This window comes from Prunus avium, chromosome 2, assembly GCF_965620075.1.
Source record: "Prunus avium chromosome 2, drPruAviu1.hap1.1, whole genome shotgun sequence".
Classification (NCBI taxonomy): Eukaryota; Viridiplantae; Streptophyta; class Magnoliopsida; order Rosales; family Rosaceae; genus Prunus; species Prunus avium.
This window is the reverse complement of record NC_142285.1, coordinates 26454493-26481774: the sequence shown is the minus strand read 5'-3', so window position 1 is coordinate 26481774 and position 27282 is coordinate 26454493. Positions and strand designations below refer to the sequence as shown.

At 36.2% G+C, this 27282-nt stretch overlaps 5 protein-coding genes and 1 pseudogene across 7 annotated transcripts; 3 read left to right on the top strand and 3 right to left on the bottom strand.

The window, feature by feature from the left end:
* On the bottom strand, positions 1 to 4419 carry LOC110759871 (RAP release 2, galactose-binding-like domain protein, putative (DUF1997)). The gene is made up of 6 exons (XM_021962009.2): positions 4026 to 4419; positions 3720 to 3910; positions 3590 to 3635; positions 2242 to 2324; positions 2010 to 2126; positions 1 to 258 (listed from the first exon to the last, which is right to left on the bottom strand). Exons 1-6 carry the CDS (start codon positions 4243 to 4245, stop codon positions 187 to 189), a joined length of 729 nt encoding a protein of 242 aa, XP_021817701.1. The 5' UTR covers positions 4246 to 4419; the 3' UTR covers positions 1 to 186.
* A 1312-nt stretch (positions 4420 to 5731) lies between these two features.
* LOC110759854 (uncharacterized) lies at positions 5732 to 10065 on the top strand. The gene is made up of 7 exons (XM_021961991.2): positions 5732 to 5872; positions 6673 to 6706; positions 6824 to 8136; positions 8742 to 8909; positions 9027 to 9482; positions 9564 to 9632; positions 9730 to 10065. Exons 2-7 carry the CDS (start codon positions 6697 to 6699, stop codon positions 9865 to 9867), a joined length of 2154 nt encoding a protein of 717 aa, XP_021817683.2. The 5' UTR covers positions 5732 to 5872; positions 6673 to 6696; the 3' UTR covers positions 9868 to 10065.
* Positions 10066 to 10870: 805 nt separating this feature from the next.
* On the top strand, positions 10871 to 11440 carry LOC110759849 (monothiol glutaredoxin-S5 pseudogene; annotated as a pseudogene).
* A 182-nt stretch (positions 11441 to 11622) lies between these two features.
* Positions 11623 to 15834, bottom strand: LOC110759848 (phosphorelay protein). Its single transcript, XM_021961986.2, has 5 exons — positions 15505 to 15834; positions 14931 to 15388; positions 14057 to 14169; positions 12911 to 13015; positions 11623 to 12349 (listed from the first exon to the last, which is right to left on the bottom strand). Exons 2-5 carry the CDS (start codon positions 15322 to 15324, stop codon positions 11702 to 11704), a joined length of 1260 nt encoding a protein of 419 aa, XP_021817678.1. The 5' UTR covers positions 15325 to 15388; positions 15505 to 15834; the 3' UTR covers positions 11623 to 11701.
* Positions 15835 to 16581: 747 nt separating this feature from the next.
* LOC110759853 (uncharacterized) lies at positions 16582 to 17304 on the bottom strand. Its single transcript, XM_021961989.2, has one exon. The coding sequence runs from the start codon at positions 17302 to 17304 to the stop codon at positions 16582 to 16584; it is 723 nt and encodes a 240-aa protein (XP_021817681.2).
* Positions 17305 to 19119: 1815 nt separating this feature from the next.
* On the top strand, positions 19120 to 27282 carry BTR1L (binding to TOMV RNA 1L (long form)). 3 transcript variants are annotated; one of them, XM_021961963.2, is made up of 8 exons: positions 19120 to 19481; positions 21184 to 21422; positions 21517 to 21623; positions 23508 to 23701; positions 25570 to 25631; positions 26446 to 26541; positions 26618 to 26679; positions 26767 to 27282. In XM_021961963.2, the coding sequence occupies exons 1-8, from the start codon at positions 19397 to 19399 to the stop codon at positions 26861 to 26863; spliced, it is 942 nt and encodes a 313-aa protein (XP_021817655.1). In that variant the 5' UTR covers positions 19120 to 19396; the 3' UTR covers positions 26864 to 27282. The 3 variants fall into 3 exon arrangements, with proteins under 3 accessions (XP_021817655.1, XP_021817652.1, XP_021817653.1); XM_021961960.2 differs by having other exon boundaries at positions 25504 to 25631; XM_021961961.2 differs by having other exon boundaries at positions 19121 to 19481; positions 25567 to 25631.

Genomic DNA, 27282 nt, shown 5'->3' with positions numbered 1-27282 from the left:
GGTCAACAAATCAGAAAATTCATTTCTTTGATACATTTACCTGATCTTTATCCCTCTTGAACAAACCAAGCTAGTACAATAGAGAATTAAAACAATTGTGCGGAAATGATTCGCACTGCGTATAACAGAACAGCAAACATAATACAAGAAGCCAATAGAACTCGCAAGCGCTTATTATCTACAATTTCATATCTCACCAGTGCCAAGAGGCTGCCTTGATCTATCACCAGAAGCCCATGCTCGATAATCCCTCACAAGCTGCACCAAAAATTATGTGAGCATTCCAAGTATATCACAAGGAAAAACTTGAGAGGTAAAATTTGCAAGAATCCTAACTTTCAAAATTGAAAGTTACGCCTTCAAACTTCCACAGAAATGTGTGATGTCACATCTTATCATAATTTGAAATGCTAAATCATGCCCTGTAAGTGTCAAAATCCATGAATTGTTTCTTTGAACTATCTTCTTACAAGTGAAGTGAAATAGACACCGTAAATCCAAAGGCTGATCTTATAACTTCTATGATAAAAGAGCTAATTCCATTGTGGTGACGGCAGTCAAGCATCAAAAGTGCACAAGAGCTCTTAAACCATCCCAAAATATGTTTTTTCCCAATGTGGGATCTTGAGCCCTAACATTCCACTATGCTTCCGTACCCAACCTCCTCATCGACCCACTCTATCAATACTAGCCCGATGGTAGGCCTTTCCATTTCCTCCCTTTGAGATGGCTCTCACTGACCCACTAGTATTCAGCAACTTGATATTATGTCCATACATAATACCAGCCACCTTAATCTAGCCTATAAGTTGCCCCTTCAGTGGAGTCTGCCCAGTTGTTAGGTGAAACTAGAATCTGATACCAAATGTTAGGAGTCCATGGGTAAAACTTGCCCCTAAAAACTGGCTTGTAAGGGAAGGGCCCCCAATAGCTCTTAAACCATCCCAACATATGCTAGTTTTCCAATGTGGCATTTTGAGTCCTAACAACATCCACTCCAAAGATCAAAATTCAAAAGCCTTTGTTAGGTGTTTGCCTCAAGCCAAGTTGTGCCAATCTAGTTTAGCAACAATACCATAACTTCAATCCATAAATTGTTTGAGAAAGCAGTTCACAAGATTTACTATGTGCCAAGACAGCCCAAGAGCATACGACATCGTTCTCCTACTGATGCAAAATTAATCTGCAAGAAAACTACTGGGAAACTGAAACCTAGAGAGGGAGAGACAGACAGACAGACATGACTCTATATCAACTTGGATCATGGCTAACAAATTCACATATGTTAATGAATCCCATGAAAAAATGTTTCTCAATGATTTTATTCACTGAAATTATAGAATTTTTCATTTTGCCTCATTTTGAACCCTTGCTTTAAATCAATCCCATCCATTAAGTTATAGCAAATTCTTGCCTACTTCTTTTATCAATTATACTCATCTGTCATGTCCTCCATGGCTCAATCGGAATGAGATACAATGTGAAAATTAATTTTGATTCAATAGTATTCTGTAATGCAAATGAAACACATTCAATAGTATTCTGTAATGCACATGAACCAGTTTGTCGTCAAAGCCAAAGCCCTTTTTTCATCAGCGCACTTACATAGGGATTTTTTTACTTTTTATTTGGGTCAAATCAAAGGCCATTCAAGCTTTGGCTTACAACAACTCGAGTTCGTTTATCTTGAACTGTATTACTAGTTGGAAATAAAAAAAAAACAAAGATTGTAAAAGAGAAACTGTGACTAATGATGAGATAACAAAGTAATCCAATTCTTAAAATAAGCATAAACATTATGCTATCAGCCCATCCATCAAAATAGGTTTGAATTTATTCCAATTTACCTATCTAAAAAGGAAATTTTTAATACAATTTTATATTTATTTCCAATTTAAAATAATGTATACTTCCGAGAACATGGTCAGATTGGTTTTGAAATCAATAGATTAAAAAAAAACCAACAGAAGGACAAACTGCAAAACAGTATTGAAGAAATTTCCACTAACCTGCGACATAAACCTGGGAAGCATAATTCTTAATATTTGTTCAAGGACTTGGGTCCCGGATGATTCAATAGCTTGTGCAGGGATTGCACGAAATGCAAAAGGAATCTCAATGCTCACCTTAATTTCACAAAACAATCCAAGTTAGTTTCCAGACATAGTAAAATATCAATTAGCATAGTTACGCAACAATATATAGAAAATTTAAATAAATAAAAAAACTTGCAATATACACCTCAATGACAGTATCTGATGTGAGTTGCTGTAGTGAGGATTTGCTTTGGTTGCTAGTGCACGAAATTTGATTCACCATAAAAGCTGCATTCCCATACCAAATCAATGTCAAAGAACTCCTGAAGAGAAGTATAAATCAAAGGACTCAACAAAACGAATGCCTTCTCTTGTAGAAATGAAACTCTTTAATATTAAAAAATTTCATCATTGAGAAATGAAACCAAATACACTACCACAATTCACCTTCCCTACTATCTCTACAAACACTGTGCATGAACCATTCTGCAGACGGACATTTTTTGACCAATAAGTTTAACCAATATTAATCAGTGAATACCATTATTTCAGATGATGACAGTTTCCTTCTGCAGTCATTGGCACAGTTTGCCAGCTTTCACAACTGTGGAAAAGCCACGCATACACAACTGATTGGTGCAGACAAAATTTGTGAAACAAATAAACCATAAATAACCAATTGATTCACTCTAAAATCTGTGAAGTATCTGGAGTCGTGCAAAGACCTCAACAACCTTAAGCTTTGACGCATCCACTTTCAGAGTTGATTAATTCCTTTTCAGTTCAAGTTTGAAAAAATATTATCTTGTATGCCCCCTAAGGCTTACTAAAGAGAAATAGATAGAGATGTAAATGAGTTGAGCCTCTTGACAACTACTTGTGAGCTGCTCAATAAAGGCTTCGTCGAGCTCATTCAGTTATCTAAGTTATCCAATTGTGCCTCGACCAATTCGGAATTCCGATATTTACATCAAGAAGCATACAATGAGCCAGAGCAGGCTTTTCCAAGCCAAGAAGCAGAGTAAATTCTAAGGTTAACTAATTCATGGTCTCGACTCTCATGAGTACCTAGTATAGTTGAGCTTGAGCTTGGTTATTCATGTACCCAGAAGAGCTTAAACGACTACCCAGCTCACTTACACCCCTACAAATGGAAGCAGTTTGTGCGACATCACAAGGTTGCAGGATGCATTGATTACTAGTAAATGAATTGATTCTGTATGTGTTACTAAGATATACTAGGTACTCACGAGACCATGAATTAGTTAACCTCAAAACCTTGCTCTGCTTCTCGCAAAATAACTATTCGAAATTAAGCAGGCAATCATTGATGATTGTTCTTATGAAGCTCAATGATGGCTAACCTGTTTCCACAATAAACGAAAGTACAGTGCACTAATATGTTTTGAACCCTCAAGTATATTTTGCAATATTAAAGTAGTATAGTTATAGCAACATGCCGTAATCAACCTCCACAAATTTGTTTCAACAAAAAGGGCTTTACATAATTCTAATTCTGACTATCTCATAAAACTAAGCAGAAACTCACTCACCATCAAACTTGTCGTTCTGCGCAACCGCGATGGGTGAGCCGTCAAGCTGTACCAACAAAGCATAAATGAGAAACAAAAGGGCACATGATAATATTCATAAAGTTTTTTAAAAGAATAAAACTACACACACCTTGCAGGACAAGAGCTTAATGCAACAGCCATTGGGCTGCTCTTCGACTCTAACAAGAAGAACAGGGCAAACCTCAAATGCAAAGAACTTGAACCTATACACATAGCACCTGAATGTATTCTCATCCACTCTCTCTATCCTCTCTGCATCTAAAACCGAGTATTGACTAGCCGGTAAGCTCATATACTCACCTGAAAACCCCAACAACAAAAACCCATAAATTTCCGGAAAAAAAAAAAGGACAAAATTGAGAAATCAACCATGAAATTGCATAGAAAGAAATCCGAAATGTCATTCTAACATTACTTAGAGGCCGCTGGAGCTGCGGAACCGATACCGATTCGGTTCGCCGAGCGACGAAGCGCGCTTTCGGTGTCGAATCTGCCGAAATATGAAGCGAGGGTTTCGGGGAAGCGAAAGCGAAAAGCACATGCTTGAGTTTCAGTCCCGGAGACGTCCCGGTCCTCAGGTTTTCGTACGGACACGAAATGGAACCAAATTTTATAGAGAACGAGCTCAGTGCCATTTTTTTTCTTTATATTATAAAATAAATATTTAAATTTTTGCCCCGAAAGGGAAGCAAAAATAATAGGAAATGATATATTTATATATAAAAAGATTTGAATTTGGGAGGTTTGTGTCCGCGTATCAGATGAGAGAAGCAGAGGAAGAAGAAGCAGTCGAGTTGTGAAGGATAACAGGATAAGACAAATAATCTACCAAATTTAACTGTTGCATTTAATTTTCTTTTTTTCTCATCACTAGAATTTTGTGAATAAAAAAAAAATGTCAATATTTGCATGAAAATTATGTTTTTATATAGATACTGTTTGCTGCTTCTCTCGAAGAAGTCATTTTTACTATAAATCATAGTTTCATATGTGTGCAAAAATAATTCATTCAAAATTACTCTTTTCGTAAGCGTTTCCGCATCTATTAGAGGCTTTTTAAAAAAAAATTAAATTTATTTTTGAATTACAAAAAGATAATGGGTAGTTGTGTTCCATAAAAATAGGATTCATTATTTGATTTTTCTTTTAATTTAATTTAATTTAATATAAAAAGTGTGAATCTATCATATTATCCTCATTTAATTAATAATTTCAATTCTTAATGTTTGCATTAACAAATAGTAGAAAATATTTTGAATGTTTTACCATTATCTGCCTTTTGCTTTATATATATAGATTTAAAAAAAAAAAATTATTCTACACATGTCATACAAAACCCCTTGAGGTTTCAAAAATTACATAACACCCACTAAGGTTCCAAATTTTTTTCACAAAACTCTTTCCGTTAATTTTGCACCTAAAAATAGTTGATATCATGAAAAATAAAAAATAAAAAGTTACTCCAAATGATACTCAAAGATTCGATTGCACATATACCCTTAAAGCTTAATAATTGAGAAGTGTTTTAAAATATAAAAAAATTATTAACTTTTCAATGAAAAAAAATATTAAAGGAATGAGTTCCGTGAAAACAATTTGAGACATGTGAGAAAATTTAGTGTAATTTCTAAAAACTTAGAGGATTTTGTAAAAATACTACAGAAAATAGAGGGTGTGTAAATAACACTTTGTGGATTCGGGTCATTCCCTCAATAATGTGAGAAAGTTTGTACTTTTCACTTTGACCGGCTCTAGTCAGTTATTTCTAAAAACTAGGAATAAGATCAACCAAGTAGTTAATCCGATTCCAATTCTTTATTCCCAAATTCTTAAGTCTCCCGATCATAACTTCTCCAATTCCTTGTAATTAAGCATGCCATAAAAAGTAAGTCATCAACAATCTATAAGAATTTTAAATGTAATGATCTGTTGAGTGAAAAGGAAGTCTCATGGAACACAAAAGCCAAAAACCCGGCAGATAATATTGGAATCATATTCCTCCAAGATAACCAAGTCCAATAATAACCCGAATCTCTCTAATCTGATAATAATATTATTATATTGTTATTCAATTTTTATCCAGTTAGAATTGTAGTTGGCTTTGGGAGATATAACCCCTTTCCCACGTTAGATATAACAAGAAAAGAAAGGAAAAACCTCTGTACAAAACAGGCACCCAACCAAACCCTAGCTATATCTCCATTCAACCTAGAAGAAGGGACGAAACCGAAGCTTGGAACTTGGCTCTTCTTGTTACGTACTGTGAGTACTGAATTCCTTCTTACACCTAATCTGTTTTCTGTTTTCATGAATCATGTCGAGCGGCATGGTTTTATGCATAAACCCATCATGTTTGGTTACTTTTAATCAATACAAACATTACTTTGGGAAGGGTTAAATTGCTGGAATATTTAAGCTTGTTCTTTCTAATTAATTTTCTGAGCATAAATCTCAAAACGTAGGGAAGGAAATAAATCTCAAAACGTAGCATATGGACTTATGGGTTTTGTTTGATTACTGCAAAATCGGTTTATAATTTTTTTTTTAAAGGAGAAATCTTAGAGAAACGTGAAGATTTTTTATTTTTTTTCTTTCTGGCATTGGATCCAAAACCAAAGTTTTAAAGGGCTTTACCCTCTTTCCATTGGATCCAAAATCACTCAATTTGCTGAAGAAACGAAGGAACTACGGCTCTACAAAGAAGGGGTTCCAAACTGGAGTTTTAATACCAAAAAATTTCCAGAAACTAACATGATATGTAGAGCAGGGGATTTGGGGAAGACTGATATTGATTTTATTGTTTTCGAATTGATAGATGCTGCCATTTACGGGTGGAAGTTAGAATAATTTGAGTTTTATTGTTTTTGAGTGTGTAAAACGAGCATCTATTCGTGTAACACTGAGGCATAGAATTACATAGTACTTACAATTGTTTAATTTGCAGATCTTTCGGCTAAGAACGTACATCTACATACGAAAATTCTAATATGTTATTTGTATTGGTATACTTCAATTACTATGTGATAAATTATAACCTGGTAGTTTTGTTTTCTGAATTGTAGGTGATCACAATTCGGTACGTAGAAATGGAGTATGGTGAGTCTTTTTTTTGTTTTTGGTTTTCATAATTAAAGTTTCTGATTACCCTTTGCCTTTAGAAAGGGCTGCAAGATAACTAACTTATATTAATTTTCATGCTATGTTGTAAAATAGGATACTTTCAATTTCAATCAAGTCACCAGCAGGCCTTGAAACAGCTTGAAGCTCAGATGATTGAGCATAAGAAACTACTTGTGCAGTTGGAAGCTGAAAAGAGAGGGCTTAATGCATGTCTTGACAAGACTGAGGCTCAAAATTTAGATCTTGGGACGGAGCTTAAGCAGAAGGAAGTTGATAAGATGGAGCTTAGAAAGAAAGTGCTTCAGTTGCAGAAGGAAAAAGAACTTAATAGCAAATATTTTTCTCAGAGAATGCTAGTGCTGCAGGGTGAAGTTGATCGGAACCAACAGCTTAGGGCTGAAAAGGAGGATCTTTTGAAACAGCTTAAGCAGCTTGGGGTAGATAAGCAAATCCTTGAGGAAGATGCTGAGTGTTGGAGGAGAGAGCTTGAGGTGGAGCTTGATGCGAGTGAGCTTGAAAAGGGAGATATTGTGAAAGAGCTCAAGGCGATTCACGCTGAAAAGAAAAATCTTGAGGGACAGCTTGAGAAGATGGAAGATTATCAGAAAGAGCTTAAGAAGAAACTTCTTGATCTGCAGGATGAAGCTGAGAAGAAAGAGCTTCAGAGCAAAGAGCTTAATCAGAAAGTGTTTGACCTGCAGAGTGAAGCTGTTCAAAACAAAAACTTTAAGAGTGATCTTGAGAAAAAGCTTGCGGAGAGTGAAGCTGAAAAGAAAAAGCTTGAGGCGTTTCGGGGTGAAAAGGAAGATCTTGCGAAAGAGCGTCAGGATATTCGGGCTCAAATGGGATATATTGTGGAAGACCTTGAGATGATTAAGGCTGAGATGGGAGATCTTGAGAAAGAGCTTTGGCGGAGTGAGGCTGATAAGACGGAGCTTAAGAGGAAAATGCTTGAGCTGCTTAGTCAAGTGAAGACGAAGGAGATTGAGAACAAAGACCTTAATGATAAATTGTTTGAGCTTTGGAGGGAAGCAGATAAAAACAAACTGCGTAATGATTCTCTTGAGAAAAAGTTTGCGGTTAGTGAACGTCGGACGAAAGAGCTTGTTGGGATTGAGATTGAAAAGAAACATCTTGAGCAAGAGCTCGAGAAGATTCGATCTAAAACGGAGCGTGAGCAGAGTGAGACTGAGAAGAAGGAGCTTAAGCTGAAAGTGCTTGAGCTGGAGAGTGAAGGTCGTCGAAACAAAACGCTTTTGAATGATCTTGAGAAAAAGCTTGAGCAGAGTGAATGTCAGAAGAAAGAGCTTAAAGAAGAGCTGGAGATGAATAAGCAAAATCTCGACGAAGAACAACAGCACACTGTAAAAGCTTTTCAACGGAATGAGATGCAGTTGGATCAAATGGTATTTTTCTTGTTCTCCCCTCGAATTTACTTTGGTTATTTTCTTGGATTAAGTTACAGGAAATTAGATTGTTACCCTTAAATAAGATGTTATTCATTAATTTGAATGTATAAGTAAATTGTGTATATCATAATGCACACTTAACCTAAAGAACCTAAAATTCTGTACCTATGTTATATTTTTTTAAAAAAATTAGGCTTTTCACATGTAAGTCCATAAGTAGGACCCAAAATATAAAAAAATCCTACAATACTCGAACCTTAGGAAAAAGTCCATTTTGACTTTTCAAAGGGACCAAATATACCATACAAGCCTTGAAAATCCTAAACATTACAACACTACCATTGAAGTTTTTTTCTTTCTGAAAATCATAATGTAAGGATAATAATGGTATTTCACACATCAACTGGTCCTTTTTGGGTTTGTTTTCTTCAATTTATAGCTTTTAGTGTTTATACATAAAATCAATGCAAGAACTAGGTTTTACTATAAATTTCTCAAAAATTAATTAGGAGACTAAAATCAAAATGATTGATGTAGTTAGATATTTTAATTTGAATAACAATAATGATTCTTGTCTTCTTCTTGTTGTTGAATGTCAAAAGAGAGATCTTAAAGAATTGCTTGAGAAGAGTGAGGCTCAGAAGCAAAATCTTATGAAAGAGCTTCAGCTAACTAAAGCTGCAAAGTTAGGGCTTAAACAAGCTCTTGAGGAGAGTGAATGCCAGAAGAAGGAGCTCCAGGAAGGCCTTCACAAAAATCTTAGGCAAATGGTATTTTCCTTGTTCTCAACTTAAAATCATTTTACTTAAGCTAGCTTTTCTTTTAATGAAAAAACAATTTTATTCAATGATTAATTGGGCAATCTTGTTTCCGGCTGTGATTTTCAGACCGAAAAGATGAGGGAAGTGTTTCAAAATAGTGAGACTCAGAAGGAACAGATTAGGAAAATGTTTGAGCAGATTAAAGATGGAAAGCTAGATGCCGAGAAAGCTCTCGAGGAGAGTGAACGCCAGAAGAAGGAGCTCAAGGAGGTGCTTGCGAAGAGTGAGGCTCAAAAGGAACATCTTGAGAAAGAGCTTGAGAAGATTGAAGATGAAAAGATACAGCTTAAGGAAGCTCTTGAGGAAAGTGAGGTGATGAAAAGACAACAAGTGATAGTTTTTGGCCAGAAGGAACAACTTGTGAAGGCAGAGCTTAACAAGAAAGTGCTTCAGCTGCAGAATGAAGCTGATCAAAGCAAGGAGCTTAACAAAAGCCTTGAGCAAAAGCTAGGGCAGACTGAAATGCACAAGATATTACTTGAGGATGCTCTCAAGGATAGAAATATTCGACTGCAAGAAATGGTATTATTTTTTTCTTGTTCTCAACTTCAAATCAATTTATTTACTTAATTATTCTGTTTGTAATTATTATTTTTCTTTCAGAATCAGAGATTTGCTTTAGAGCAAAAGCATAATGAAGATACGGTGGCAGATTTGTCGACAGTACGAAAGGTTTGTTTAATTTCCATAATCAATCATATTATGCCTTAATTAACCTATTTTCAAATGTTAATATTATTTTGTTGTTTTATTTTTTGTGATTGACTAGAAACGGGAGAGTTTGAAGAAAGAGATTACATCTATCAACAGTGAAATGGAGTATCTTCATTATGTCAACAAGAAAAGCACAGAAGAGTTGGATGTTGCTGATGTTGCTGATGACGATGATGATTGGTTTAAAGTTTAAAGTGGCTATGTTAAGGCCACGTAGCCCTACCTAGACTTTGAAGTTTATTAATTAGGTTTTCTTTCAAGTACATAAGATGCATATAAACTTGTCTACATCTTTTTGCCCTTTGGAACTGAAGATGATTAATTATCTTTGTTTTGATTGAACTAGCCTTCAGTAAATAAACTAAGTTTTAAGTCTAAAATATTCAGTAAATTTTCCCAGCTGCTTTCTTAACCCTTTGATTTTCTCAATCTCTCTGTTCTTTTTTATTCTTTATTTCTCTAAATATTTTAATGTTACGGGCACTTCATGAAATTTATCCTACACTCTTCTCTTAAAAATATATACAAAGAAGTGTTAGTTGGATTGGCTCAGGCCTTTGTTGTGCTCCCAAGTGGTCTTGGGTTCAAGCTCTCTTGTTACCCTTCCCACGTATATACATACAAAGAAGAAATTACAGGTGTGCGAGATGATGAGGGTTAGAGGTTATAATGAGGGATTCGATTTAGTACAGAGTTATTATTGAACTGTTGAATTAAACCCCTCGATATAAATCCTCAACATAACCTCTCATTATAGAAAAAGCTCCCAACCTTTTGGTGTGGAGACTAATATCCATAGACAATTTTAGCCAAAAGCCCATAAGAAGAACGTCACACAAACAACAAACAACCGACCTATTGTGGACATCACAAATAATTGCTTAATTTGAGGACGGCATTATGACACGTTGTGGACATCACAAATAATTGTTCATGACGTCGTTTGAAATCACAATATTATTATTATTTTGACACCACCAGAAGTGCGTATTTGATTGGAACAACACGCAAAGAGTGAGAGACCCAAATATTCAACCAACGCACATTATTAATTCTGATTTCACACAAGAGAACAAAGAAAAAGATATTAAAGAAAGGAGAAACAAAATTCCAAAATATTATTATTATTATTATATATGCAGCAGCAGCAGTACGTATGCAAAAGCATAATCTGATACAAATGTAAACGTCATGCACAAACAAGAATACCTAACCTCTCTCTGATCTCTTACTTGAGCTTGCTTAATTAGTACACACAAAATGCACCAAGCAATTCCATACAAGTCATGGGCACCACTTCGCACCACCACCACAGTGCCACTGATCGGACGTCCAAATCCGACGGCTGTGGCGGCCGAAGACAAAATCATCCAAGGAACAAGTAATGATCATGCGATGATCAAGAACATGGTGTCGGAGACGGCGGTGATCGTGTTCACGAGACGCGGATGCTGCATGGGACATGTAGTGCAGCGCTTGCTTTTAGGCCACGGTGTCAACCCAACCGTGTACGAGGTTGATGAGGGAAAGGAGGACGAGGATGCTGTTGCGAAGGAGTTGGAGATGATTTGTGGTGGTTCGAAATCAAAGGTGGTTGTTATGTTTCCTGCTGTGTTTATTGGCGGTGAGTTGTTTGGGGGATTGGAAAGTGTTATTGCTGCTCATATATCTGGGGAATTGGTTCCCGTTTTGAAACAAGCAGGGGCCTTGTGGCTTTGATCTTACTTTTTCATTTTAATATAGATTTTGTAGGAATTGTTGGGTTCTTTTTTTGGCTGGAATTTAGGAATTGTTGGCATTTTCCTAGCTTGTGTGTAGATTTTAGAGTTTGGGATATGAATTTGTTGTTGAACAAAATAAAGACGGTCTTTTCTTCATTTTGTGATTTCCAAAGTCCACAACTGCTGCCAATGGATAAAAAACTAACCGAGAAAAGCAATCGGGACAATTGGGCAGAGAAATTGAAAAAGTAAACCGATCGGAACTAAGTACAAGGTTACATATTGCGGATTTCTTGTTCAACATAATCAAATTGTATCCAACCAAGAATCAAAATCATCCTGTTCTTCGGACTTTGTTCCAGAATGGGATGATTGAAATTCATCGACAGCCCTTTCTTCCTGGGCTTGAGACGGACCACTTTGCCTGATCTGTATGGATGTTTCATTTATCAAGTCATCAAGCTCATCATCAAGGTTAGCAGTCGCGAGCACCGATGAATCTGGGGCTTTTCTCGGAAGTTGAAGTGGAGCCATGAAAGCTGCTTCTTGTACTGAAACAGTTTTAACAGAACCGAAACCTGATGAATCATTTATCTTGGTCTCACCAAATGAGTCGAGAAGCATATCCAGCTCTGCCTCTGCAGTTGATGCCTCAAATGATTTCACACTGAATTGTGTTTCGGGCTCTGATAATTTGCTTTGATAATCAGATTTGCCAAGTTTACTTGGATCGATATTACCCTGAATCATGGAAACTGATCCTAGGTTAGGCAAGACTGGGTCTGGATGCCCACTTCCGGTTGAACCAGATATTGTAGTCTCAATATCATGATCAGCAACCTGGACCTTCTCTGAAATTGATTCTTCAGGCATTCCTCGGGTTGCTTCCTCATTACATGTTGCTTGCATCGGGTCAGAGGACTGACCGCAGGTCGCCTCTTGTCCCTCCACATGCTGTTACATAAACAAGGATATGTTACTTATCTGTAGCAGAAAGCATATTTATTAATGGACATCTAAAAATTACAAGGATGAAACGTGTTACTGTAAATATTATCACCACTACTTCCTTCCACAACCACGGAATAATAATCTGCTGACGTCACTCTCCCACACATTTAAGCATTGATCACTATACTCAAAAGTACTACTTTCACCTCATAGGTCCATGCATTTTCCAATTTTGACCACTATCTTGTTTACAATTATATTGTCCATTTGAGTTTGCCCTTGCAATGCATGTTTCCATCCCAAAACCCAACAAGCAATGCATATGAAGTCTACTGTAGTCTACAATTAACCGCTTCATAGTTGTAGTTCTTACATTTCATAAAGAAATCAAATGCAGAATTGGTAATCATCCCAAAATGTCATTGGCATTTCACAAGTGAAAACTACTAAGGACATTTAAAACTTCAACAAAGAGAGCACACCCACAACTGCATGCATTCTCATGCGCATCCACTTTTTATTTATTTTTTATATTTAGTTCTCTTTAGTTTGGGGAAAGCATACCAGCTCTGGTGGCAATAGTTCTGCTTCGATGAAAAGCCTTTCGGGTAACGCTATCTTTTCCAGTTGTTCTGCAAGAGCATGCAAATTCAAGGAGAGAAATGACACCTGCATGGTGGGTAAAAATAAAAGCTGAGGTGGCTTGGAGAATGAATAAAACTTAAAAAGATAATAAGGAAAAGAAGTGCATAGCTTAACAAACTAGCACAGGACAAGAATTTCATTTAGCCTACTACAAGGACATGATCTTAGCACAACTTAGAAAACTGAATTTCATTAAATGAATAGAAGAACCAATTTTATTGCTACGCAAAAGAAATATTACATAGCCGTGGACAATAAGTCAACTTACAAAGAAACATAATAAATCCTTAAGGCAACCAAACAACAAAACCAGTGTCTGTCAGACCAAGCAGGCACATCAATGATTGACATCCTCATATCACACTTGCAACAATTAAAACTCAGTAGTCTAAATGACATATGCATAAAACACATGTGATGCAGAAATAAGGCACGCCCACAATAGAGAAAAATACTGTTGGTAACTCCCAAAATTCATTTTTATACTCCTTTATTTCTGTATGGGACAAAACCTGTCTCCAATTACCAAACGGTTTAAAAACCTGTCTCCAATTACCAACACCTTGTGCTTTATAGTAAATTGTAATGCACAATTCCTGATATCAACAAATGAAGCATCCAAGTGACTAAATATATTGAATGTGTTCCCAGCATACACAAGGGTAAAAGTTATATTTATGCCTTTGTAATAATTATTTACTACGTAGTATATGACCAATTTTTTTATGTGTATACATTCCTAATCTTATTCCTCATGGGTGAGCACGGAAACCCAATTTATTTATAAAAGAAAAGTACTTTATCACTATTTGAGTATGAACCATTCAATGTTGATTCAACAGTTGGTGAATATTGAATTTCTGTTTACCAGGTGAGCAGGCTATCACAATCCTGTCTGTGTGCGTCTATAATGATTGCCTTATCATTCTTTCAAGTTCAACAAGAATTTTTTTCTCAGCCATTACATCAGATAGATGTGATTGAGATACATTAAGAAATGTGCAAAGATACATATATGCCTTGCATACATACATGTTCATAATAACAAAGTAAATAATGCATTACCTCATGATGTGCAGCAGTCTTATCCTCCACAACAAAATTATCATCTCCAATCCTTGATAGAATACTCTCACCCCTGACTGAAAGCATAGATCCTATCCCCTCATTCCAGTCCCCTGCACAATATGCAATTTAATATTGGAACTATAAGGACCTCTCTAGCAAGTAAAAAGTATTAGATTATAGTATTGCTTTCTTTTTCTTTTATTTTCCCAACCTACGACCTATGAAGGAAAGTCCCTACTGTATAATTGGAAACACTGGTCACAATGCAAATTATGTGTCAGCTTTACTTAATGTTGTCAAAGACAATGACTAAAGATAATTAGTGACAACTCCAAGAAACTATATGAGAATCAGGTAGGAAATGGACATGCAATTACATATACTAAGACTTCAGATATCACGTGCCTCAGAACAATCTAATGTCATTCGCATATATAAATTTCAAGCCAAAGCTGAAGTATATGCACTGATTGGGAAAAACAGAAAGAAGGAAAAACAAAAATTGATGAAGCTGCATATGGACAAAGGTGCAGGTGAGAACTCAAAAACTGATTCAAGTGAATTATCACATACTTATTGTTAGTTGCATCCTATGGTGAGTCCTTATATGGTTCAGAAGAATTTAACGGAATTCCTCCACATGTTCTTCAAATGAAAGAAAGTAATTTTAACAAAGGAAACATAAATCAAGTTGAACCCGCATATAAATATTTGCAAGAAAAACAAACCAACAAAGATCAACCAAATATTTCACCCAAAAAAATGATCAACTAAATATACTTAAAAAATTATCCAATAGAAACATAAATTTCCCTATTCAATTGTACAGAAAACTAAACCAAATTCAATAACATGGAAGCAAAGAACATACCAGGTAGAACATTATCCAAGGAAGGAAATGGGTCTGAATAAATGGTTAACTCAGACTGAGCCTGAGCCTCGGCAATCAGATGACGATAGTCTGCACCTTTACTCATTGGGACAGCAACATCAGGGGCTCTATTCAGCCCATCACCTGCTGGCTCTTCGGAACCTGCTTCGAATTCTTCCTCGTAACGATCCCAATTCGTGGGGAGTGCAGAGGCACCACGAGTAGGATTTGTTTTCTCCTTAACTTGCTTGCCCAATGGCTTCTTTGCAGGTCCGGCGTCGCTTGCCTTCCCGCCATCTACCGCCGGAGCTTTTGCTTTCTGACTTGGATGATGCTTTTTACCATGGCGCTGAGCGTGAGCCCTATTTGATTTCGCTAAAGCCTTGACGTCCATTGCCAAAACGAAAACTGATTTACATTTGCTGGAGCATTGCTGCTAGGCACTCAATTCGCCATTTCTACGGACAAAAATTAAGATGAAAATGAAAAATTAGGGCAGCATATGAACAATCTCAGAACTTCCTATTAAAAAAATCAGAAGAAGGAAAAAAGAAGAAGCAAGCACTTGAATTACCATTTCAATACGGAGAAACAACGGAAAGTGAGAGACGAGGTGAAGGTTTCGATTTGAGGTTAGTTTGACTTGGGAAAACTCTTCAAATTCTTCTCTCCAGCAGTTTCTCAGCAGCCAAACGGAGTTCAAGTAATAAGATTGTAACAAATTCACGGATATTTGAAGAAAAAGAAAAGGAGTTTGGGGGGCGACGACGAGAGTAATGGTGAACACAAGGAGAGAGACGATCAGAAGTTCTTGAGCAGCTCAGGTATTCGTTAAGCAGCAGGTCATCCTCTGCCCTAATTTTTAATTACACGGTGCCGTTTCAGGTGACACAAATTTTTATTTTTTGTATGTTTTTGAGAGAACACACTATTAAACTGCACAAACAGGTCCACCCTATAAAAGAATTTATCAAAAATACCATTATCTAGCTCTAAAGCATGTGTAGAGGTGGGCACGGTTCGATTAGGTCCAATTTACCTCTCGAATTGAAATCGAAACCGAAACTTACATATTGTTCCCTACTCACATATTGGGTTTTTTTTTGGGGGTTCAAAGGCTTCTCATATTGTTTCACTTCACATTTGTGCTCATGTTCACCATTATTTTATTTTATTTTTATTTTTACTCATTTTACATATACTGTTTTTCTTCATTTCTTCACTGGTTTTTCTTAATTATATTATGGGTGATGTGTCATTTCTATCTCACAATTTTTTAAGGAATGTTTGTCATGTGTAGCCTTCAATGTACAGGGAAATCTAATTAGTTTGGGGATGGAATGGAGGTTGAGACTAGCCAAAAAAAGTGCACTAAAAGGTAAACTAAAATAAATATGTGTGTCATGAACGAAATTATGGTATGTCGTGGAAGAAAAACTTACCTATCACAAGTTCATATCTTCTCTTTATTTGAGAAGTCACATGACAAGATAAATGTATCCTAAAATAATACCGAATAAACTAAGACTAAAAATTACCTAAAAATATAGTTAAAAGTGGATGAATCAGCAAATTACTCTATAGATAACAAATTGAACAATTGATACATGAAATTCGATTCATTTACTATAAAAAAGAATGAAATTACACATCAATCATGATCAGCAGGCGGGGAATACCGGCACAATGGGCAAAACCTACTTTTCTGCAGCCACTCCACAATGCAGCCCTCATGGTAAAAATGTGAACACGGCATTCGAGTCGCCTCGGACCCAACTAAAATATCCTCCATGCAAATCGAACACATTGTCGAGAGTTCGACTACTCTAGCCCTCTCCAACTTCTCAATGAACGCCCTACTCGCAGGCACAAATGCAGGCTGATCACTACCGTCATCATCCGCAACCTCCAAAACATCCGTGCCCCCAAACTCCTCCTCCATGTAATTCTTATCGGCAACATAAACATCGACGCGCACCGCGATACGCAGAACCTTGGGCGCCCCACAATGCTCCCTTGCGGCCTTAAAAGCTTCGGGCAATATGATCGTGTCAATCATGTCTTGATGAGCGTGGGAGGGGACTTGAAGCCGAGCAAGGGTTTGGGATATGACGGTGGCCAAGTCAAATGGGTTGTTAGCTAGGGTTTCGACTGTGTCTTCATACTCATCCACGCTCCAATTATCGTCTTCCAAAAACAACGAAATATCTTCATTGAAATCAATAGGCTGCTGCAGCAGGCACTGCCGAACCGTGGCCTTGGCATCCATCAAGAACTTGGTGCACGACAACGACTCGTTTTCGGGTTCGAAAGCTTGTTGCAGCCATGCCTTGCAATATGTCTCGCCCACCACTTTCCAACTCTCACTGGCCATTGAAGTTATATTGTATCTCGAGTGCAAGAAATCGATACGAGAAAATGGAGAACGGGTTGAATAAGGCAACTGTGGAGATGGAGATGGGTTTATATAGGATTGCGCTTGGTTTCCCAATTAACCTAGGATTCGTGAATCCCTAGAGATGTATTCTTTTCCTAATTGCTTTAGGAGAAAGATATTGGAGCGGGATATTTTTTTATTTTATTTTAAATTTTGGTTTTTGGAGTCTTGTGTCCAAATGTTCAAATCCTCTTTCCTGATATATATCGCTATTAATTTAAAACCTTGTATGGAGCCAATTGTTGGATTTCTTTCCATAACGATTGGATTTCTTTCCATTATCTGAAAACTTTTTAAAAATATGTATTTCTCAAAGAAAAATATTAAAAAATAAATTTGAGATTAAATAACCCAATTTTCGTTTTAAATACGACAACTTTTATTTATTTATTTGAGTTTAATACTAGTTAAAAAGTCAAATTTCATTTTAAAAAATGCATGGGCAGAAAGGTAAATCTCGTACATTGTGGCATAATGTAAAAGGTTTGTGACTTAGAGTAAAACAATTAACAATAGTGAAATATTCAAAATTCCACAAATTGCCCCTATTAACTTAAAATAAATAAACACAAAAATTCAAGTTGCCAAGCTAGTAGCATGTGCTAAGACACCAAAATTATTATTTAATGTGTGAAGGGTATCTTTTTTAAAGGTATTAGATGGATCGTGAAAGATGATACATCAACAGATTAATCGGATTTTTTCCTTTTCTTAATTTCACTTATTGATCATAAGAAAGTAAAAATAAATGAACTGTAGCTGATTGTATTTTATTTGGACATTAGAACCTGTATGAACTTTATTTTTGGTACTTGCAAATGATATTTAACAATCTATTAAAGCTATTAATATACCATTAGGGTTAAGTCGTCGACGTTTTACTACAACATTTTCGTTAAATCTAATTTGGAAAAAATTCTTAGCAACTAAAATTACCTCCTAAAGTAAACCTTTTTATTGGTTATTGTTACAACAAAGTGTTTACGCATTTAGTACTCTTCGTTGTGCACTAACAACAACGTGCTTCTACACTTGGTAGTCTTCGTTGTGCACTAACAATAACGTGCTTCTACACTTAGTAGTTTCTATTGTGTAGTAACATTAAAGTGTTTTTGTACGTTATAATTGTAGAAATGAGTATAGAAAGTTGACCATTTTTTAACAAAAAAATTGTGACAACATGATGTAATTGTCTACATTACGAACCATTTAATTATGAAAATTGGAGCTACAAGTCCCCAATAATTTGATATTTACTCTTATAATTCATCTAAACCTAATATTGTTAAAACTAAAAGCCCACAAATTTTGGGATACTAATTTTTGTTTGTTTGTTTAGAGTTTGCTTTCAAAATGCACTAATTTTTCCCTTCAAATTATAAGCATAAAAACATAATTGCAAAATGTTATTTATCAAGTTTTAGGTCACATTATCACATACTAAATAAATAATTTGAGTTTTACTTGGTCTTTGGTAAAAATGCTCTACAATCGTGTGTGAATTGTAGGTGTAGGACAAGCGATCGTATGGTGGGCCCATCAATGAAAACGTGTGGGGGAGGCGGTTACGCATCAAAAGCTATCCTATCATATCATAATCAGATACATACGGAACGTGGGGCCTCATGGCCACAGCATCAACGGTTGAGATCCATTGCACCTAAAGTCCACGACATCTACGGTAGAGATCCACCCGTTCTGAAAATGCAAAAGAGTTGGGAATTACAATACTAGGACTCGGAGGCGGTTCTGACGGCCAAAACAAAACAAAGAGAGAGAGAGGGAGAGAGAAAGAGAGAGAGAGGAGAGAGATAGAGAGATGGATAGGTAGGTGGGTAGCAGGCAGAGACTAGAAGAGGTTTTCTCCCCAGCTCACAGCGAAAACCAAACCCTCAAAATCACATTTTGCTCTCTTTCTCGATAATTTCATCGAACACCTCCTTCAAAGTTCAAACTCCATTCCAATTCTGCGAATGCTCTAGAGCCTTCTCTCACGTTCCGTCTCTGAAAGAAGAAGCCAAGGAAGACAATGGAGTCCACTGAGTCCTCCTACGTGTCGTCACCGGAGGCCCCGCGGAGGCGCTCATCCCCGCAGCCCAAATCACCAGCTTCAGGTCGCTCTCTCTCTCTCTCTCTCTCACACACACACACACACACACACACACACACTCTCTCTCTCTCTCTCTCTCTCTCTCTGTGATCTGATCCGCTTTCTCTCTCTGCTGTCTTTCCATGTGTGTGTTTTTCTGTGATTATTGGCGATTGCTGTTGTTTCTGTAGTTTAATTGTTCTGTTTAATGGTACAATCATGGCAATGCCAGCTTCGTTGAAGTTATGTTTGCTCTCTGTGTACTGAAACCCTAACCCTAATCCTTACCAACAACATTCTGTTTGTTTGCTGAGAAAATTGGAGGAGATTCGAATTGAAAGAAGATACTGTTGTAAATTACGTTTCAGTATATCAGATTTGGCTGAGCAAGTCTATTGTTGTATAGTTTTGTGCTCTAAACTGGTGTGATGGCCATGACAATTTCTTGTGATCGGTGCGATGGCCATAATATAGCATAATGAGTTCTAATGCGAGTGTCTTAAGAGTGAAGGCTCGAATAGGATCTGATTTCCTTTAATCTTAATTGCCTTAGGTTTTTATTTCCCCCTCCTACTCAAACCAAATGGTGTCTTAGAAATTATCAGATTTTCTCGAAGTTACTGTGGGTCATACATGGTAAGCTTGTATGTTGAATTGTGGTATAGTAGGCAACACCTGGACTCATGATTCAAATTGCTAAGTGCGGATCCAGTTCAGCGTGCAAAGTGGGCATGTGAAATTTATGAGGGATTTTTCTTCTAGACCTTACTCATTCTTTTGGTTTTAGGCCTTGTTTTATCATTGGCAAGGATGGAGGAAAAGAAATAGAAAAATTAAAGCATAGAACAGGAAAGGAAAGAAAGGAGTATGCATAAGACACTGTTCTTTCCCTGGCATGTTTTTAAAATCTGTAACACCTTAATTAAACTTTTGTAGTCCAACTGGAAAAGGGAGACATGTTATGCATTTATTAGTCTAGCATGAACAGATAGGATCTTTTCCTGGATTGTTTGATGCACAGTTGGTTGAAGTGGCTGGATTCAGATTTTTTGCATCACAAGTGCTGCATTATTGGACTTGATTGGAACTTGGAAGATTATTACAAATGGGCCAGACTGTATCCTGTCTTGTGAACATTCCTAAAAACACAGATTTCATTAATGGTGCATTATGGCGGTGGTTGGGGATCACAAATAAATGGATTTGATAGCTTCTTAATAATTTTTGGTTTGCTTGGTTAGCACTTCACATGCTTATATGTTATTTCTAGAAAAATCCAATAAGTTCTTAATGTCAACTTTTTTGGTTGATTGATCAAATGCTTTTTTTATATTCTGTTCTTTAGGAATATTAACAGGTAATGGATCCTTTGTGGATAATAGATAGGGAAACTTAATTTTATACATTTACTCACTAGATATAATGGAAGGAATTAAAGCAAATGTGAGGAGAGCTTAGTGATTGGCAAACTCTTCGCAGATGTTGTTTTTGTTTTACTTTTCCTTCATTTGTTTCTGTGTGAACTCTTGATATTTAACCTTTTCAAGGCGTTTGTGCACTTGCAGTATGTAGTTTTACTTTTACAGTTGTATGTAATATTCTTTCCAAGTTAGTTTTGACCAATAATTTCCCAGGCACAAGTTAACTCATACATGTAGCTTCTGAAATGTAATAAACCAGCCTCCTTATTCTTATGCACTAGTTTTCTTCTGTTTTGCTTCTTCCAGATACTATGGAGAAGCCCACATATGTTAGGTTTCTGGTATCAAATGCTGCAGCTGGTTCTGTAATTGGAAAGGGTGGTGCAACAATCACTGATTTTCAATCACAATCTGGAGCACGAATTCAGTTGTCACGCAATCATGAATTTTTCCCCGGAACAACCGATAGGATTATTATGGTTTCTGGATCAATTAATGAAATACTGAAGGCTGTGGACCTTGTTCTTGCTAAGTTACTGAGTGAGGTACTTGTTATGATATGGTTTCACATTATATGTTTCTTCAACAGTAGTAAACTATATATTTCTGGTGTTAACTGTGCTTTCCCTATGTTGGTAGCTTTATTCTGAAGAAACTGATGATGTTGAACCAAGAACAAAGCTGAGATTAGTTGTTCCAAATAGTTCTTGTGGTGGCATAATTGGGAAGGGAGGGTCTACTATAAAGTAAGAACTATTTCATAATAGCATAACATATTGTTGCCATGCTTACTGATGAAATAATATATTTTCTCGTAAGGATAAGATTCTGAATTCTTGTACTTGAAAACTTGTTTAATTTGTTCTGTCTTATAGAATTTCTGATATTAGAGTTTCGTTTCTATCCACATTAAATGTTTTTGGTATATAGTTTGAAAATTCTCTGTTGATTGATTAGATGATATTGGGATTTATTGGCTGTCATGTAAGGTTTAGATATATCAGAGACACTGGTGAGAGCAACTCTTTTCCTGTTGTTTCCTTAAATAGAAGTGACAAAATAAAGTGACACTCCCTGGTGTTTGTACTTCTCTCAAGCATTGAGTTCATGTATAAAATGCTTATATTTGCATCTTTACTTCACCAGTGACATAGCTATGACACTTTTATAAAAGGCACAGATACTTGAAATGTGATTCAAAGTATATTGCATCTTTACTTCAATGGTTAGGAAACCTGTCATTTATGCATAGTCAAAGTTCTCCTACTAATATAAATGTGTTATGGTGATTCAAACATGTATCTAAGTAAGGAGAACACTGAAGATACGAAGTTGGAGATATTGTTCTTGACAAAATTGGAATGAAGTTGCTCAAAGATGCTTGTAAAATGTCTAGATGAGGTTTTGGATAGAGTTTTCTGCTGTTAGTAATCATGAGAGAATCATCAGTGTTTTTGCTAAACTAGTGGATTTACATGCCATAATTATTGAAGTGTGGTTAGTCAGCTCCATATTGTCGGGCTCTTGCTCAATAACATAACTAATTGAGTGAACTTGACTGTGTTGTTAAATTATCTAGGCCTTGCAAAATGAAGGGCTGTTATGGATTGTGATAGGGCTCTGAATGGCGCATGATGCTAGGTTGGCTGTTAATATCAAACAAAAGTTGTAGCTTACATAGAATTGTTGTGCCTGAGCCTGGTTCATATGGCCTATAGTTAGACGCCTATCACCTCTGTCCAATTGTGTTGCCGATTCACTTGCTTATCTTGTTCAGCTACTCAATTGTAAAGGAGATCATGACTTATGAAGAGAGTTTTCAGTATACAGTTGACGGAGATGCCCTATTGATTCTTTTTTGGGGGAAAAAAAAGGAGGAAAAGGGGGGGTTGGGGTTGGATGGCACACATCAGAGGGATTTAGTGAACTTTTAGTAGACAGGTGGCAAAGATGACCTATTTAATCTTATTTTTGGGGAACCCCCACTGGGGGGGGGGGGGGGGTGGGGTCGGGTGGCACATTGGTGCATATATAGTAGTTCATATTGCAGGGTTCGTGGCACATTCGTGCATGTGGAGTAGTTCATATTTAAAAGAGACTTTTTTTTTTAATGAAAAGATACAATACATACGGTTGGACTAGGAGTCACATCAGCAATTATATTAAGTGGACATTTTGGCACTTAACTTCTCCTTCCTTAAATTTTTTTCATTTGTTTGTATTTTAAAATTGCTGGGCCTTTGCTTATCTTTTTCCATGATTTGTTAAATTAAAGAACTTTTAATAGAACAACTCATACCAAGGGAAGCCATGCTTATTCAATGTTGCTTGGTAAGATAAAAAAGGCTTGGTAAGATAAAAAAGATTAGCAGTTTTTTGGTGCTTAGATGCTAAGGCAGAAGATTTACTAACTAGTAGCTTTATAATTTTGGAAGGCGTTATCGGCACCTGAATAGAGGACATTTTATTTATTTATTTATTTTTAAATTTGTAAACTGATATTTTCCACCCATGTTTGATGAAAATTTCACTATTTTAATTTTATACTTCAGTGTCCTCATTTGTATGTTTGTCAGACCCCTCCTCTCCCCCCTCTCCCCTAAAAGTTGCTGACATCTGCATTTGACCAGGTCATTTATTGAAGGGTCACAAGCTGGAATTAAAATATCCCCTCAAGACAATAATTATTTTGGGTTGAATGACCGGCTGGTGACAGTAACAGGAAATCTGGATGAACAGATGCGGGCAGTTGATTTAATTGTTTCTAAGCTATCTGAAGACCCCCATTACACTCAGTCTATGAATGCCCCATTTTCTTATCCAGGTGTGCCCGCTTATGATCATATTCTTAATTTATTGCTGTTAAAAAAAATCTTCATTTATGGAGCTGCTTGGGGTTTTTGCATGCTAATAGTGCAACTTGGTGTGATTGTGTGCACCCACTTTTGAAATGAATTAAGGAACATGATTTATAAATGGTGTATTGGTTTTTACTATTAAAAATTTTATTTGTTTTTTTTTTCATCTTGAAATATGATTCTTTAGATTGTTTCAAGTAAATAAAGATTTTTTTTTTCAAAAAAAAATTTTTAAATTATTTTACATTCCATTTGCTTTCATGTAAAATGCGTAAAATATTGGACTATGCTAGATGAGCATCCGAATTGGCAAGCACACTTCTGCTCGAGAGGAGAGAGGTTCCCAGTTTGGAACTCCTCTCCCCCACAAAAGAAAAAGAATGTCATAACTATCAGAAGGTTCATAGAAATCTGATACTTAAATGTTTCATTGTAGTTAGCCTGAGGTCTCTGATCACGTTTGTTTTTCACTTGAGTACACCATATATATATATATATATATATTTTTTCTGGATTAGGCGTCCTTGGTTATTGATTTTGTTAAATTAAATCCCTCAAAATATGTTGTGGTGTCCATTCTTTTCCTTATTTAGGGGATACATGTGATTTTTATTTGAAAAAAGCCAAGTTAACTTATTTATAATTGTTAAAGTTATCAACTTCAAAATATTATAGCTTGCATTGAAAACGTTCCTTCTGTTTATGAATTTTGTATTTTAAATCATTCGTCGAGATCTCTCAAACAAGATACACAATGAAAATGAAATTATGTAAAACCAATTGAAGTAACTTTGATATATATATATATGCATTGATCAAGCAATCCAATCGTGATCCTTGTATAATTCAATCATAGCACACACCAAAAATCTTCTCTATCTATGGTCTCATTTGTACAAGAGTCCAAGATGCTCTCATAGCTTTTCCCATGACTCCCAAAGCCTCTATGACAATGAATAGATTACATATTTAATTTCATCACGTATCTTCGAGAAACATTAGATGGCAAACAACTTGGTTACAAGAATCGTGCAATGTTATCATTGGTGCATCACACCAAAATAAGTAGGTTTAAGTGCGTACCTATGGAACCAATTACATATGTAACACCCTATGTATCTCTGAAACAAATACTGTAAATTTTTTTGTATGAGTTTATATTGGCTCTGTGTCTTGTTTGATAGAGTTCGAGGAGTACTTGCCAGAAGTACAAATTTTATGATAGACATGTATAATGAAAGATGAGTGATTTTACTTTTTGAGAAAAATTCTAACATCCCTTCAGTTGGTTTCCTGTGTGTGAAATAGAATGGCACGTTTGTAGTTTCTGTTTCTTCCTTGGCATGTTATATGTGCATCCAATTGACTCTTCTACTTAGGCAACACTTGAAAGGTCTGAAAGTCATTTGACAGGAGCTAATAAATTTGTAACCCTGTGACCAGGATCCAAATTTTTGGTTTAAGTTTTCTGCACAATTGAGGGGCACAGCTTGGCCTTGCACTTAGGACGAGCCCTTAGAAAGTAGGTGGATTTATGAGTGACCTATCGAAGTAGGGCCCTTGTAGTGGACGTTCTATGTGTATAACATTTTATGAAAATATTTGAAGATCATAATTTTTTTTTACCGTGTTTGTAAGTAGTGATTCTTGATGGACATTTGTTTCCCTGCATGATTGCATGATTTCATATAATTGCCTAAATTGGATTGTACAAAACTGTGATGGTGAGATTTGATGCCTAGTAAGTTCTCTCCAACTGAACTTATAGGTGTTTTCTTCTCGGGTTTTCATGGTATTCCATATACATATGTGCTTCCTTCTGTTGCCACAGCAGCGTACAATGCAATGAGCTATGGACCACCAAATGGGACCGGAGGAAAGTTTCAGAATAACAAGGTTCATCCTTTTTCCACTAAGATATAATCTTATTTAAATTAACAGACGTGCAGGGACTTGTGATATAATTTTTCAAGAACAGATGCTTTTTAGGCTGCCATTTTCTTGACTTGTTAGTGTTGAGGAGGGATAATATTTGTGAATTCACATTGAAATATTACAAAAGTTAAAACGAGACAGTGGACGTGCTTGAAAACATGACTTGTCAAGTGGTTCTGGAACTGATTTATACTATGCTCAGAATAGATAAAGTAAAATTGGAAGTTCTGTTGGTAGGCGCATCAAATTGTGTCATTGATTTGATCTGTTAGTCCGTTTGGAAGTAGAAAGTATTGCATTAGCCTCATTGCCATAGAGGTTAAAAAGTGCCACGGAATGACAATGTGTCCTGCATAATTTTCATTCAAAAATGTAATTGATCGCAATTTTAAGTGGATAATTGTTTCATTTTGTCTATCTATCTGTCCGATCTTCATTAATAAAAAAAGGCCTTTTCCTTTCTTGATCCCTTATGAGTGGTTCTAGCCTTCTAGAAAGAGGATACTGGGTATGGTTTTAATTGTTAGTATGTTGTGCAAAATGGCTGCTCGACACCCCAACATTTTTACCATTGCATAGGGTTTGGTGCTGTGAACTAATACTTTTTGGAATCCATCCTTTTTCTGATGCTCCATCCCTGTTTTCTAAATCAGTCCATGTAATCCATCAGCACTGGTTTTTTATTCCTTTTGGGCATGTCTGAGTCAAAACAAGCTACCTTCATCCTTTGAGCTGTTGGTTTTCAAGTGACTAAAGACATTCTTTTGTTTTCTAGGAGGATCGAAGTAACTCGGTCACTATTGGCGTTGCAGATAGTCATATCGGGTTGGTTGTTGGCCGTGGTGGAAGGACCATAATGGAGATCAGTCAGGTTTATAATTAGCAACTTATATCTTTTAGCTTCATAACATCTGCAGAAGCTCTAACCAGAGAATTTTTTTTTGCAGGCAAGTGGGGCCAGGATAAAGATATCTGATAGGGGTGACTTCATGTCTGGAACTACTGATAGGTATAAAGAACTGTTGAGATTATTTGTTTGCTTCTCCCGCTACGATCTCCAATATCTTAACTTTCCTCCATCTGTCTAATTCTGCAGGAAGGTGACAATAACTGGGTCACAGAGGGCGATCCGTGCTGCTGAGTCTATGATACTGCAGAAGGTGTCCTATGCTTCCGAAAGGGCGATGGAATAGCTTTCCAACTATCTCAACTCATTCTCTTCGAGAATCTCTTGGTGGACCTGTCTGAATTTTTCTTAAACATTTTCTGATATTTAAGTGCGTCCACTTATGTTCTCATGGGATGATAATTTGGTTGAGAAAAATCTGAAAGCTGTAGTAGGAAGCAAGAACGGGAAACAAACTTCTTTTTGTCAGAAGAGCAACTTATAGGGGGCCTATCTGAGACGACCTATAATATTTCAGAAAGGAAAATGTTGGAGAAAGTCATTATTTATTGACCAAATAGAAGGATTAGCAATTATTTCTTAATTTTATACAATTGTAACTTCTGAATTTGTAGGTGTTGTCTGAATATACCTTTGTTAGATATTGTCGTTCAAATCATCAAGTTCTTATAATGAAACATTTTTTCCCTGTTGGCTATTGAACAA